At 36.3% G+C, this 14,767-nt stretch overlaps 1 protein-coding gene across 1 annotated transcript in view; it reads right to left on the bottom strand.

The window, feature by feature from the left end:
- Positions 1-8,164: 8,164 nt before the first annotated feature.
- rxfp1 (relaxin family peptide receptor 1) overlaps positions 8,165-14,767 on the bottom strand; it is a 230,813-nt gene continuing 224,210 nt past the window's right edge. Inside the window, 3 exon segments of the mRNA XM_030146263.1 lie at positions 8,165-9,578; positions 12,004-12,222; positions 14,246-14,656. Of these exon segments, the coding sequence (XP_030002123.1) occupies positions 9,178-9,578; positions 12,004-12,222; positions 14,246-14,656 (1,031 nt within the window). The 3' untranslated portion in view covers positions 8,165-9,177.

The following is a 14,767-nucleotide window of genomic DNA, read 5'->3' as shown; positions in this document are numbered from 1 at the left end:
CGCAGCTGCGGCGGTTGCGTATGATAACTGCGTTAGAGTGGATCTATACATTGGATGTACTGTCCACACCAGGGGAAATGATATTTAACAGATTATATTAATCAGACATTGTCCAACAGTAGACGTGGATGTCATTTCAGGCCACTTCACTAAAAAAACATAGAGGACTTTTTCTACTTGTTATCAATAAAAGTTAAATTAAAAACAACAACAACAACAACAAACATACAGGACTGTTTGTGAAGGATACTGTATTCCAACTGTATATCAAATTTTCATCTTCTTGAGAATAATTTATTTGCTCTATTTATTATTATTGTGACTTCGAATTTTTAAATGTTTTAATTTTATGTTCTTATCCTGTTTTTTTTTTTTTTTTTTTTTTTTTTTTTTTTTTTATCCCGGATTGTTCTTATCTTTTCTGGTTTTTATTGTGTTCCGTGGCATCTTGTTTTTATTTATTTGATCTTATTTATTCATTTTATTCTTTTACGTATCCATGCTGCTATACTGATGAATGGTGGAACACTGAACACTTTTTGTCCTGTCTTTCTGTCCTGTCTGTAAGCGTGATCAAGTACCTGTCTTACATGTTCAACGTATGTATTGTTGTAATACCAAAGCAATCACCTAGACTGCAAAACAAATCAACCTACGGGTACAAATAAAGTAACCTTGACCTTGATTTTTAACATAAACTGACTAATAAACTATAATTTGTGTCATTTGTGAGTGAGACATGAAAGATCAACGTCCTGTTCCCTCTAAATTTGAATCAAATTGGATTTCTTTATAACATAAAGATTAAAATACACTATGTTAACAATCGGGTTTTATTTTATCTTAGTTTATTTATTTGTTCATGTTGAAACTGTACAATCCAAGTAGATTAAAATATATGCAGATAAAGTACGAAATGAACATGTTTAATCAATTCAGATCACCAATTCATATTGACATTCAAAGTTGGCCTAAAAACTGTAGCATCATATTATTAGTGTCAAAAACTTTAATTAAACATACTACCAATGTACTGCCCTAATTCAGATTCGTTAGGCATTAACATAGCGTATCACAATTTTTAGTGAGATCTAATCATGCAGTTTTGTTCTCTGAAATGCATTCTGGCATTCAAATCCCTGAAGTTATTTCACTAATTAAGATTCATACAAAACCAAGAACAGCCTGTTTAATATTTCAGGCACTGGGTTACTTCTGTGGGACATTAAAGTTTAATAGATTTTTTTAAAATTGAAGTATCACTTTTTTGATTCAACCCAATTACAGATCTGGTCAGGATTCTTTTGACCTAGATGACTAACTTTTAATAATACTTTTGTCTTTTGTTTGTTGAAAATCTCCAAAAGTATGAAACTCCAATAACAGTGATAACAGTTACAAGCCAAATTAAAGAAAAACTATAGGATTTATGCCTAATATTTAATTCAAGAGAAAAAAAAAAGCACAAAAGCAGTTTTACTCAAAATGAATTTTACTGTAGGACAAAGTCAGTACAACAATTTAAACAATAAAACATTGAAAACATTTAATGTACGTATGCACACCTTATGCATGTATCTAAAAAACTAATGACTTTATGTCTTTATAGCATCAATGGAAATGTAAACAATACACCTATGTATATAATGGCACATATGTATTTACAAATTATAATAACTTATTTTCATGTGGTATTTTCAATAAATTCATACATTTATACAACAACATCTGAAGTCATCATTTTCCACATGAATCTGGGCTTTGCTGATTTAAGTATTCACAGTGGAGATGACAAATGTCCTCACTGTATAAATCATTGAATCTAAGTTTTTGGTGGGTGAAAAGGTTGGTGCGACAAGTTTAATTTCCCAGGCCAGCTGGGAAATTTTAGACAGGATGTATGGAAAATGTGACACTTTTAAGCCTTAAAAACCATTCTAAATATGTTAGCTTTGTCTGACTATTTCAGCTGCAACCCATCAAAACGCCCATTTACACTTGTTCTAATCACAAATACATTCTTGATCGTATATCAACACAGCAACATTGATATTTCTCAAATTTAATGTAACGTCTCAGATAAACAACAGTGCCTTTTGGTGGGTTGAAAGCCAAACAAACACAGAAAAACACAAGAATGTATTTTATCTTTAATTAAAACTCCTGGATAAATCTTAAAACCCTGTGGTGACCTTGATGAGAAATGTGTTCTTTTCAGACACTATGATTGCATTTAATCATGAAACGAGCAAAGTACAGCATGAAATGAATTCTGACGTGCCATTTCACGCTTGGAAGCAGAAAGGCACAAGCTGAGATTGATTCAGTGAAAAATTAATAAAACAAACAAAGAAACAACAAAGAGGCAAAAAAAAACTTCATTCCAGTCTTCAAGTATGTTTTCCAAAATGGCTATGATTATTGGACTGATGATCCTTTGAAAACATTGGCTACACCTTTTCTCTCTCTTTTTTTTTTTTTTTTTTTTTTTGCAATTTCCCTTTTCATCTGTGGGCCAGGATTACAAAAGGGAATAACTACTAAGGCTGGTGAGTAATTAATGTGTTTCATGCAATTTAAATCCAAAGTGAGCTGTATAATGATACCAATGTTGGTTTTCACCAGTGAAAATTGGCTAATTAACAAATCCTTGAGGTCAGTGCTGTTGTGTGATGCTCTGCAGTTCCCAGAAATCCTGTTGGAGAGACGTCAGCAGTACTGTACTTGAACATCCTGGCTCACATCATGTGACTGTGGATGGAAAGCAGCTACAGACTTAAACTGTCTGGACTGCCAACATAGACACTATGAATGTTACATACAATTAGGTGACAACATTAATGAAATACAGATTTTATCGATAGGAACCACAAAAAATCCTCAGAGGCAACTCAACAGGTTCAACTAAACATAAATAGCATGGCTCTGTTTCTAATTACGACTAAGTAAACAAGTTTAACCTCTATTAAAGGAAGATTAAGCACTCCGAGACATTATCTACTTTAAAAAATCCTATCAATGTTAGTTTTCAGTTGCATGCCAAGTGTATTTTCAGATGTGGCACCCCTCAGGGGGGTAAGTGAGCCGATTATCCACTAGAAGGAGCTGTTCAGGTACTGGTGGATGAGACTGATGCCTTCAACCCACATCAAAGCTCCAGGAGATAAGTGCAGCAGCAGCTTAGACTCAGAGAAGCAATCATCACATGGCTACATCTCCAAATAAACTACTACCAAAAATGAACAGCTGATGTATATCTAACACTTAAACCAACAGGATGCGATGATTTTTCCAGCTTCAGCAATGTTCTTATTAAAGCTATCATGAGTTCTAGTGTTTGATTGGATACATTTCTGTTTTACATCTGCTTTTACTAATGCAACTTGTTGGATTTTAGGGTTCAAAACATCTGAAAAAGTGAAAATGTGCAGTGCATTTCCTATTTTTGAGGATTTCAAATGCAGTCTTTAAAATCACAATAGCCAATGAACAAACAGAAATAAAACAGGTGCATCTGTCACCCATTCTGCCTGCGGGTAGTACACCTGTTCAATGGGAACTGTGATTATTATTATTGCCAAAAAGTGGCAGAGGGAGTGCAGCTGCTGTCATTGTTCGTCTGCAGTGGGACGATATGTGCTGTGCCTGGTTTAAGGAGTTTCTCATCAGAGACACAGTATGCTCTTTGTTACTGAAATTTTCTGCTGCTGTGATTTGAACTTCTGCTTTCATCGACGTCTGTTTAACCACAGTGGCTGTTTCAATATTCATATTCATATTCACATTCATATTCAATACAATGTTCTCCTCTGTTATTCCAAAATCAACCAAACCAGCTGCTGCTGTAAAGATTAAACCCAAAAAATCAAACAAGAGTTTTTACATTAATGAGGCAAAATTTCGTCAGGAAATGCATGAAAAGAAGTTAAAATGCTGGTCAACTGACTATTAGGAAGTGACAGAAAAATATAGTTCCATACAGGTTATGCTCTAAACCTGTAGGGCATCATAGACAATAGCATCAATCTGAATGCCTCATACATTGGCCTCATAAAGTAAAACAAAGACACATTTATATGCCTCAAACATTAAACCTCAGCATTGCCACAAGTAGCCTTTAAATCAACAGAATGATTTAGTCAGTTCAATGAAATTCATCAATTGGATTTACAGATTTTCTATAGCTGACTTTCTTTTTAGATTATGTGATTTGATTTGCTGAAACAAACTAAAATTATCTACAAACTTGTAAACCTGAAATAAAGATGAAGTCGGCTCAAATTTTGGTAGCACTTTACATTAGAGTCTGGTATTATTTGTTGATGTTCGCAAACCTCTAAGTTTATACAGCACTTCTGTTATGGCAGGGGTGTCAAACTCATTTTAGTTCAGGGGCCAGAGTCAGCTACATTTGATCTGCAGTGGGCCGAACCAGTAAAATAATAATATAATAATAGATAAATAATGTCAACTCCAAACTTTTCTCTGTGTTTTAGAGCGATTAAAGTTAATTTACATTATGAAAGGTTTACATTTACAAACTATCCTTTCAAACAATGTGAATAACATGAACAAACTGAAAAAATAAGTGTAATTTTAACAATATTCTGCCTCAGTTGATCATTTACACATGTATATTATAACTTACAGATCACAGTGGATCTATAAACACACAAAAGTAACAGGCAGAATATTGTTAAAATTGTACTTACTTCTCTTAAGACATTTCAGGTTATTCAAATTTTTTTTGCAAAATTGTAGTTTTTTTAGTGCAAATACATGAAAATATTTACATTTACAAAAAGAGACATTTGAAGTTGTCATTATTTCTATGTTATTATGATCGTATTTTACTGAATCCTGCCCACTTGAGACTGAATTGTCTGAATGTGGAACCTGAACTAAAAGGATTGTTAATATCTTCAGTGGAATTTCTGCATTTCACAAATTCATCCCAAGGGCTGGACTGGACCCTTTGGTGGGCAGGATTTGGCCCCCGGGCCGCATATTTGACACCCCTGTGTTTTGGGAATATTTCACCTTTATTCCGAACTATATCTGGGTAAACAAAATGGTGGGATCATTTGGTCCCACCTTTAGCTTTGTAACGCTCCTGAAGGTAGTAACAGAACCATGATAAAGGTGGAATCATGATTCCAGAACGCTATGTAATAGGAATACCTCTCGTTCTGCAACCAAGGTGTCGTTTTGGTGCTGTACTGAGTGTATGACCCCTGGGCTGGGGGGATTTAAAAATGAGTGTGGGCCGTGTACATTAAACAAACGTATCAACGCGACCAGAAAGATGTCAAACTGGGTAGACGCTGAGATCTGCGAGCTGTTGTCACTTTGGGTGGTGGACTCTATCCATGCTAACATTTGTGGGAACGTGAAAGACTGTGGTTAGCAACACCGCGATGCTCGGGGTATTTCTGACATGCAAGTTGTATGTCACATTATATGCTGCGCTGCACTTTCGGAACGCAGGTCTGCTGTGTAAAAGTCCAGCCGGTCTCACCTCTGTTAGTCTTTTGGCTCAGCTGTGGAAATCAGTCAATGGTGGCAAAAAGGTGGGATCACAATCTCACCTTTTTCCCCAGATTTCTGTGTAAAAGTGACTTTAGTCATCTACATCCCTCATTAACAGCCACTTAAGTTGGTCTTTCCCTAAAAATCCTCACTCACAAGTTCTTCAGTGCTGCTCCTCTGCTCCTTTTTAGTGGCATCAGTTTGCAACACCAGCGACCCATGGTCTGAGCTACAGGGATGTTACACGTTGGTTGGTGAAGTGCTGTTTTGAAGCCAAATGCTTCTACTTTGGTCATCACCATGTTTCCTCCTTGGTGCCAGAAGTGACCTCAATGAACCTCAGCTCCAATACAAAGCCAATGTGAAAGTAACTTTAAACTATAACTGGATGTGGCTCCAAAAAGCTCTGGCTCTCACATACTTACACTGAACTTCTCTATTATGTCAATCGTTTTTTCCAGGATTCATTCCATTTTCTTCCTTTTTATTTGGAACCTGTAGTAAGTAATCTGGTGGTCCATCTTTAAACCATTACCTTAATCAGATCCCAGGCTGAATATAAGGCTTTAATGTCTGCTCTGTTAGGCTCTGATCAACAAGTCTATATGAAACTGGACTGCTGGAGATTTTTACTTGAACAACACGTTTTTTTCCTGACAGTTTGACTGTGGTTGTGGTTAATAGGCTTGACAAATAAGACTGGAAAATGACTTTTTACACCTTCGTAGACAGCTCTGACCCAATCATGCTCCTGCAATTCCATCTCATTTGGCTCTTTCTGGCTCCAAAAATCCAACATGGCAATGGTCAAATCACAAACTCCATGGTTCTTTGATTGACTAGTTCTATACAGTCAATTTAGACAAAGGGTGCAGCTGTGGACAGGCAAAGGGTGATGGGCAAGTTAATGCTAAATGCTAATTTACTGACATAGTAAAACTTCCTCCAATATTTGCATAACAAAGTCGTGATGTTCTTGTTAGTGTTATGTATTAACCACAATTACAGTAGAGCGGTCTGTCAGGTAAAAACAAGTCAGATTCAGCAGGTGAGCAAGACTTCCAAACAAACAAGAACACTTTGAAAAAAGGAAAAAAAACCCTAACAATTAGTAAATGTACCTTACATAACTGCACCAGAAGGAGGAGTTGCAATTTTCTGATACACATTGCATGCTGGTTCTTATATTAGGTGCTTGAAAACTCCCAACAATCATTTAGAAAACACATCTATTAATGAACGAAAGCATACTCGAGATATTTGAAAGAATTTCTACACTAACTGAAGAGCAGTCATTTTCTAAGTGAGTCAAAGTGTTATGAAGTGGCCTGAGCTCACCTCTACTAGGAGAAATATGCAAACATGGAGGCAGTAAGGCTGAGAATAAGTGAGAGAGGAGTAAGAGAACCATAAGGACGAAAACAATGATGGCAATAGGAGAAGACACACATCCTACCATATCAGGGTGGATAATTTGCTGTTACCTATCTAGGATGACATTACTGTAGTAGTAGTAGTACTGTGGTTAAACCCTAATAGAAGGCTGATCTGAAAACTATCCACCTACAGTCTTCTCTTGTGATCCCATATAAAAGTGCTGTATGTTTTTATTTACCATTGCACAATTTGCCTGTTGCAGCATATTGATTTGTGTATTATTCATTCGTCCTTCATTTCTGTTGTCAAACTCCTGTAAATGAGCAAAAGTACACTGTATGTTTTACTGAATCCATTCTGCCTTTGAGTTCATTGAAATATGATTTGATGTGCTGAATTCAAAACAAAAGTAAAAAGCCAAACACATGCACTAGACACCAGTTTTATAGAATGCACCACTGTATGTTGCTGTTGCTTTGAATGAGCCATTCAACTAGTGTAGGTGTGGATCATTTTGTTACTGAAGTACTCTTTTGGGGAAAGATTTTTGGTTGTAGTTGGAATTTTACTTTGTCACACAGGCAAAATGTTTAGTTCCAAATGCTATGTTGCTTGTTGGTAGTTTTGACTTGTGAGGTAAATTTTGCAATAATGTTTACAGTAAGCAGTTAGCACAACTGTAATTTAAAGATGGACCACCGTAAAAAATGCTCATGAGTTCAACAAAAGAAACCGGACTGAAATTACTGCTTGACAAGTGCAATATAAGTGTATGGGAGCCAGGTCATCAGGGATATTACACTTAAAAGGTCCCATATCACGACAATACATCTAAGGACTACAGAGGGAAATTAGCACTGTTGCTACAATCTGGCGTATTTACAGCTACAATTGTTGTAGATGTTCATTATTAATACGCACTGTTCCTAATAAATAAATACATAAATAAATAAAATAAATCTTGGTTTCATTCCTTTTTTTTTTTTTTTTTTATAAAACTCTGTGGTATAAAGATAAACTTCCTGTAAGCACATCAGCTCACTCAAATCTTACAAATTGAGCCTTTAATTATCAAGCGCTCACCTCACTATTACCATGTTACTACCGAACTGTAATGTAAAGTGCTACCAAATCTCAAAAGGCTTGATCCTTAATTCCCTAAAAAGTTAATGCACATATTGAAATGCTGGAAATGTTGCCTGTAAGACAGTGTTTTGCTGCCAGCATCAGACAACCAAAAGTTGTGGGACATTTTTTTGGTTCTAATACATAGGATAGAAGAAGTAGAAAAAAACACATGACCCTGTGAGCCTCATACACTATTAAAAGTCACTTCAAATGTATGAATTATTGCACTATTGTCATATCTGCTGCTGCTACCGTTATATCTGCTGCAATTTTGATCTATTATTCACCTCATAACCATTACTGTTTTGCCCTACCATTGATGTATACATTTTAGATTCTATTAGTTTATTCTTTATACCTCTTATTTATTCTTGTTCTATTTTTGACCCCTTTTTTTTTTAATAACAAAGTGGGAGAAAAACAGCATCTCAATTCTCTGTATGTCCTGTGCATCTAGTGAGTTGACAATAAAAAAAAAAAAAAAAAGCTTTGAATCTTGGAGTTGCTTGTGACTGATGTAACACTGGGTTACCTGTGGCTGATGCAATATTTGTCCAGACAGTGTAGTCAGTGTTATTTGTTGGTAATGTCTTTATGTTCTTCTTGTGAATCTCTACAACTGAGTCTGGAAAAGTGAGGTGTACTGACATTCAGGCACTAGTATGGTTAAGGGATTAAACAGAGTGTCCCTTAGAGGCCAAGTGTCAGGAAACAGACCAAAACAGATGAGCAGAAGCACAGAGGTGGTGAAGAAAATTAGTAAATTAATATCCATCAGAAATTCTGCAGGGAACCTAATTAGGAGGCTAGAGCTCCCATGGATTTGCTTTTAATAATGCAGGACATGAAGTGGCCAACTGAGGACACAGTACACTAACTTGGCAAATTATTAAAAATTAATATGACCATAAAAGTTCAATATTATGACTAAAGAAAGTTGTTGGAACAAATGCTAACCCAGACATCAGTGTGGCAACTAATTTGAAGTCATCATCTGATCTTCACAATCAGAGCATTTCTTTAGTATTCATGGGAGAAATATAAACACAACACAAAGACAAATTAAAGACAGTCATGTAATACACCAGATAAACCTGATTCTCACATAATTGGTTGAGGTAATGATAGATGTGCCGTTAGACCTCATGTGTGGTTCTGTGTGGTTGTGTGTGGTACTGTTTGACTCTGTGCACATACGGACACGACTGTAGGTGGTTTGTGTTCTTGTTGCGTGCATGTGGGAATGTCGTTAAATCCGTCGTTGGCATTTTCCACTGGGGTGAGCTTCGGTTGCGTGTTTTTCGTTTCTTGGAGTTGCCCTGCGGCGAGGCCCTGGCTGTTGTCCTGCAGGGGCCACATTTCCTGCCAGGTAAGTGATGGGTGATGGGCCGGATGACCGCTCAGCAGTGGCCTCTTCTGCCGGTAATTGGCCCAAACTTGCAGAATAGTCTCTTTGAAAGGTCGTGTGGTCAGTGTATAGAGGATGGGGTTAAGGGCGCTGTTAATGGGGAGGATAAATATGACCACCCATGAGCTGATGGTACCTGAAGAGAGAAAAGACCACAAAGCCTCAGTAGCTGCAGCAGTGGTTTAACCCATAAAGACCTAGCACTACTTCTGTGGCAGTTCCCAAATTAATTTTTCTCTATATCTAACCTTCTTTAAGTGATTTATCATCATTTGTTAAAATATTATCCTCTGTATTTTACATTTTTCTCTGTAAATCATGTATTTTCCTATATTTAATTTCCTATATTTAATTTACATGTTCATGAAAACTCAGAGTAAATGTGTCTTTCCATGAAACTGGGTTTATTTTGGTATCTGAGACTTTGCCAGCTTTTTAGAAAACAGAAATTTTGACATATTTCCCCCTAGGATGTAACTAATGAGGACCTCAGATAAATGCAAAAAAATTATACTCTTGCTCTGAGCCATCCCAAAATAAATAAATTTTTAATAAAATATTGGGGCCAAAAATGGGACCAAAATTGGGACAGGGAAAGCTACCTAGGTGTCAGTGCATTTGATCTGGAAAACATGGCTTAAAATGATCTTATATACCAATATAAATAAAGACACTGTGTTAAATTTGATGATTCTAGTGGTTTTTCTAATCCAGACGTGCAGGTTTTTCAAGAATCTCAGTCTCATTCCAGGTTTTGTATGGAACCCATCGTGTCCACTTGCGTTACATGCAGAACCTGCCCATTTAAACACAAAGAAATCGAGAGTGATTTTGCAACAGTGGTCATTTTTGTGAAACACTCTGCCTTGCATATTTACTTCAATTCCCAAAATGTACCTGTGAGAAAATAAAAAGATATTCAAAAAATAGTAGTGCATAATTTTTGTGTCCTTTTTACCGTGTTACATGCAGATTTTTGTATGCGCGCATCACATAAAAATGTGTTATATCTGAAAAATTGTTTCTTTTATCTCAGGAAATATTTATTTTTAAAAGGGACCCAAAGTGCTTCCAAATTTGCTTCATAACATCAGTCTACATCTGAATTTTTAGCCCCTCTGTCAAGCTTTTAGGGACCAGTTTCATAGAAGCACCTAAATCCAAAGGGTATTATATCAGAAACAGAGAAAACTGAAGGCAATATTACTTTTTCAGTAAACTGTATCATTAACTGAACATAAACCCAATGTGTCCATCCACTGTCATTGATCCAAGTCCATGGGTTTTACTGGTGAATCAATACAGAAGATGACAGTTTTCCACGTTCACTCCAGAGCCTCTGAACGTCCAAATGGGTCATATCTGATGACCATGAAAAAATGACAAACTGTATTTTACACCAATTATTTACATGGATTGATAGGATTAAAGGATCGACAGGTATTAAACAGTTTAGATCAATAGATGATTTTGGTCACTAAATGATATTTGGGTCTTTATGGGTTATGAGTTTTTGATGGTTTAGATAATGATTCTGTGAACACTTGAACACAGAAGCCTCTTATTCACAATTGTTTTTGAAATGACAATACATTTGCAGCTCTACAGGGGATCTAATTAGGAAGACACACTTCACTGTATTATATATCTAATGGATTCTGCATGACACAAAAGGCCATCTGAGAGCACAAATTACTGGAAAGCAGTCACAATGGTCTAACAGGCATGAACAGTGTTAGTTAAAAAGGAATCAATACTTAATATTCCCAGTACAGCAGAAAGATGGATCTGGAATGTTTTGTATAAATAATAAAGGCAGCTTTACAGAAGTGTACATCAAATGAGGAAAGTAACTGAAATTTTTCAAGCCATGTTTTGACCATATTGCACTTATCTGCCAATAATTAAACTTTCATCAGTCTTCTAGTGTCTCAGCTTCTTTCTGTAAAGAGCAGGAAATCTAGTAATTACGTGATGAAGCAACAGTTATTGAAAACATACTGAGAATAAAGAACACTATTAGGGAATTAAATCAACAGCAGCAGCAGCAGCAATTCCAGATATTTTAAAGCCCTTTGAAGCATATTTCTATGGTCACTTACACTCATAATTGGAATGAAATGCTGTGAATCATAGCTGGCAGATTCCAGAGTCTTGCATCATGGCCGGAGGATAGTACAAGACTGGACTTCCTCTAAATGGTCACACTATCTATATTTTAAAAGCCAAGTGGCCTCTATGTACATGTGTGTGTTTGTGTGTGTGTCTGGGGATTCACACAAAATCCAGAAAGACCTGACTTCTGCAGTTTGGCATACTTACGTATTTTTGGTCGAGGAAGAGACTAGCGAAAACGGTAAGTTGATAGAACCAATATTTTGGGAGATATTAGTAATTTTGGAATATAATAGCCTTACAATCACGTTGCTATGGCCAGAACATTTTGGAGGTGAATGCTAGGCAAATGTGGTAGATCATGCACGAATATGCAACAGCATAAAAACTACCACATCTAGAACCTGTGGATCCACACAGGTCAACGTGCTAGTATTATACTATACCCGGAATCTCCACCTGCAGCAGTGACAGGATCTTGAGGACGAATATGGGAATCCAGCAGAGGGAGTCAGTAATGACGATAGAGAAGAACCTTTTGGCGATGGTCACCTCCTTTTTGATGTGGTTGCTGTACTTAGTGGTCTGAGTGCCCGTTCTCTGGATGTTATAGAACATACTGGCATAGGACAGGACGATGATAAGGAACGCCACCAAGTTCAAACCTACGGAGACAGATAAAGTCAGTTTTTTGATGCATCTCCATTGCATCTCTATAAAAAGGTCTGACTGTCACATTTATGTCTCAGGATTGTTTTGACAAAATGTCTTGGCACAAACCTTCAGTTGGATTGAAGGACGAACTGAAAATATGATCTTAGTTGAAGATCAAGGTTGCTGTCTATTCTTATGAATGAAACATCTCAGAAACACCTTTAGGGATGCTTTTCTTTCTAATTTGGCACGAAGATTTACTCGAAGTCAAGGATGAACTGATTCAGTTTGGTTTTTCAAAGGTCATTTTTGTCCATAATTTCTAGTAACTGACAGAACTGTATGAGTGGATTTTAATACAAGGATAGTGGATCTGTCTGACTGATCTTATGGTTCTTGTAGATTCATGAATGACAAGCACAGAGTAAAACCAAAGGAAACAGTATTTGAAAACTAGGAAAATACAGCCAAACTAACAACCAGTGATGGATTATGCAACTACAACAACAAATAAATAAATATAAGGATTTTATAATTATAATGTGTTATAATAAGTAGGATCAAATAAGTTACTGATCACAATGTATGTGAGTAGAAATAGGTTGCATCTAAATATATAATTTAGGGTAAAAAAAAAAAAGTCATATGTATAATAAAAGATTAATTCTGTCGCTTTGCAGCTTTGCAATCATGTAATACTTGAGAACAGGGCTGTCAAACATCTGGCCCACCAAAGGGTCAAATCCAGCCCATGGGATGAACTTGTGAAATGCAAAAATTACACTGAAGATGTTAACAGTCGATGGTGTCAAAATCATTTCAGTTCAAGGGCCACATACAGCCCGGTTCGATCTCAGGTGGGTCAGATCAGTAAAATAACAACATAATAACCTATAAATGGCAACTCCAAATTTTTCTCTTTGTTTTAGTGTAAAAAAAGTAAAATGACATGAAAATGTTGACATTTACAAACTATCCTTTCACAAAAAATGAGAATAACCTGACCAAATATAAACAACCGTAAATGTCTTAAAAAAAATAGGTACAATTTTAACATCATTATGCTTGTTATTAAATGTCTGGTGCCTGTGTAGATCCACTATGATCTGTAAGTTGTAGTATATGTGTAAATGATAAACTGAGGCATACTATAGTTGGCTGTTCATGTCATTCACACTTTTTTAAAGGATTGTTTGTACATTTTCATAATGTAATTTCAATTAGTTCACTCTAAAACAGAGACAAAAGTTTCAAGTTGACATTATCTAAAGGTTATTATGTTATTATTTTACTGGTCTGACCTACTTGAGATCATATTGGGCTGTATGTGGCCCCCGAACTACAATACAGTCGCAAAAAAATTATTAGACGGTCAGAAGTTAGAACGGTTAGAAGGTCATCAAAAACAATGGTTATGCAATCAAGTACGAACTCCTGTGTGTATCATGTGACTAAAACAGACAGAAAAGAAAACATGGAATGCCTAAAAGCACTGTTTTTGTCAGTACAATGCCATAAATATTGATGTAAGAACTGAAGTGATTTTGGTTATTATCAAGAAAACCATGCAAAATGGATAGATATCAGCTCTGAAATTAAATTCTTATGAGCTATTTTTGTTGTTATTATTATATTTATCCAAACAAATGTACCTTTAGTTGTACCAGGAATTAAAATGAACAAGAAATTGAAGAATACAAGGGTGGTCTAATACTGTTTTCCTCGACTAAGTTTGACATCTCTGATGTAGAAGTTATGCAAAGTCCTCTGGGAAACAGATACTTTTTTCTTTTTCTGATGGTTGTGATCTAAATACTTGTGATTTATTTTGGCGGTTGTTACGGCCTTAAGTTACTATATGTCTTTGGCCTTTTCTTAGCTTTATTGCCCATTTTACAACATGGAAGGAACCATATGTAATTAATAAAGCACCTAAAACAATTCCATTTCTCAGTATATTTTTAACATGGCAACTGGTAATTGGTATCGTATTCCATTTCAAAGTAATAGGGATATGAAAAAGTAAATCCATACCCAGGAAAATCACAATGGAGTAAACATGAGCCCACAGTGTCTCCGGCTGCTCCGAATGCAGTGGGAAACAAACACCATTAGTTCCGTAGAAGTTGCGAAACAGTCCTTTACAAACCAGCGGCAGGAAAGCAATAACAAAACCAAACAGCCATATTCCCAGAAGGATGGTTACAGTTCGTCGCCAACCAGGGGTTAAGTAGTGGAAGGGGTAAACAATGCAGATGTATTTCTCCAGGGTGAGGTAAGTGAGAAGCAGGACCGACACCTCCGTGGATAACATGGCCAGGGAGCCGATGACCTGACACTGACTGCTGTCCATCCAGGCTTGAGCGTGGCGGTTATATTCACCACGGAACTTCAGGTCATATGCTCCAATCATGAAAAGGTAGATTCCCATCAGTCCATCTGCACCTGGAAGATAGAATCAGCTGCATTTTCATTCAAAATTATTCAGATTTATTACCATGAGCACCAAAGACTTCTTTTCAGGCATACAGTTTATTGTCTCTCTGAATAACTGGA

This window comes from Sphaeramia orbicularis, chromosome 10 (genome assembly GCF_902148855.1).
Source record: "Sphaeramia orbicularis chromosome 10, fSphaOr1.1, whole genome shotgun sequence".
NCBI lineage: Eukaryota > Metazoa > Chordata > Actinopteri > Kurtiformes > Apogonidae > Sphaeramia > Sphaeramia orbicularis.
Note: the sequence above shows the minus strand (reverse complement) of the source record. Positions and strands in the feature narration are given on the sequence as shown.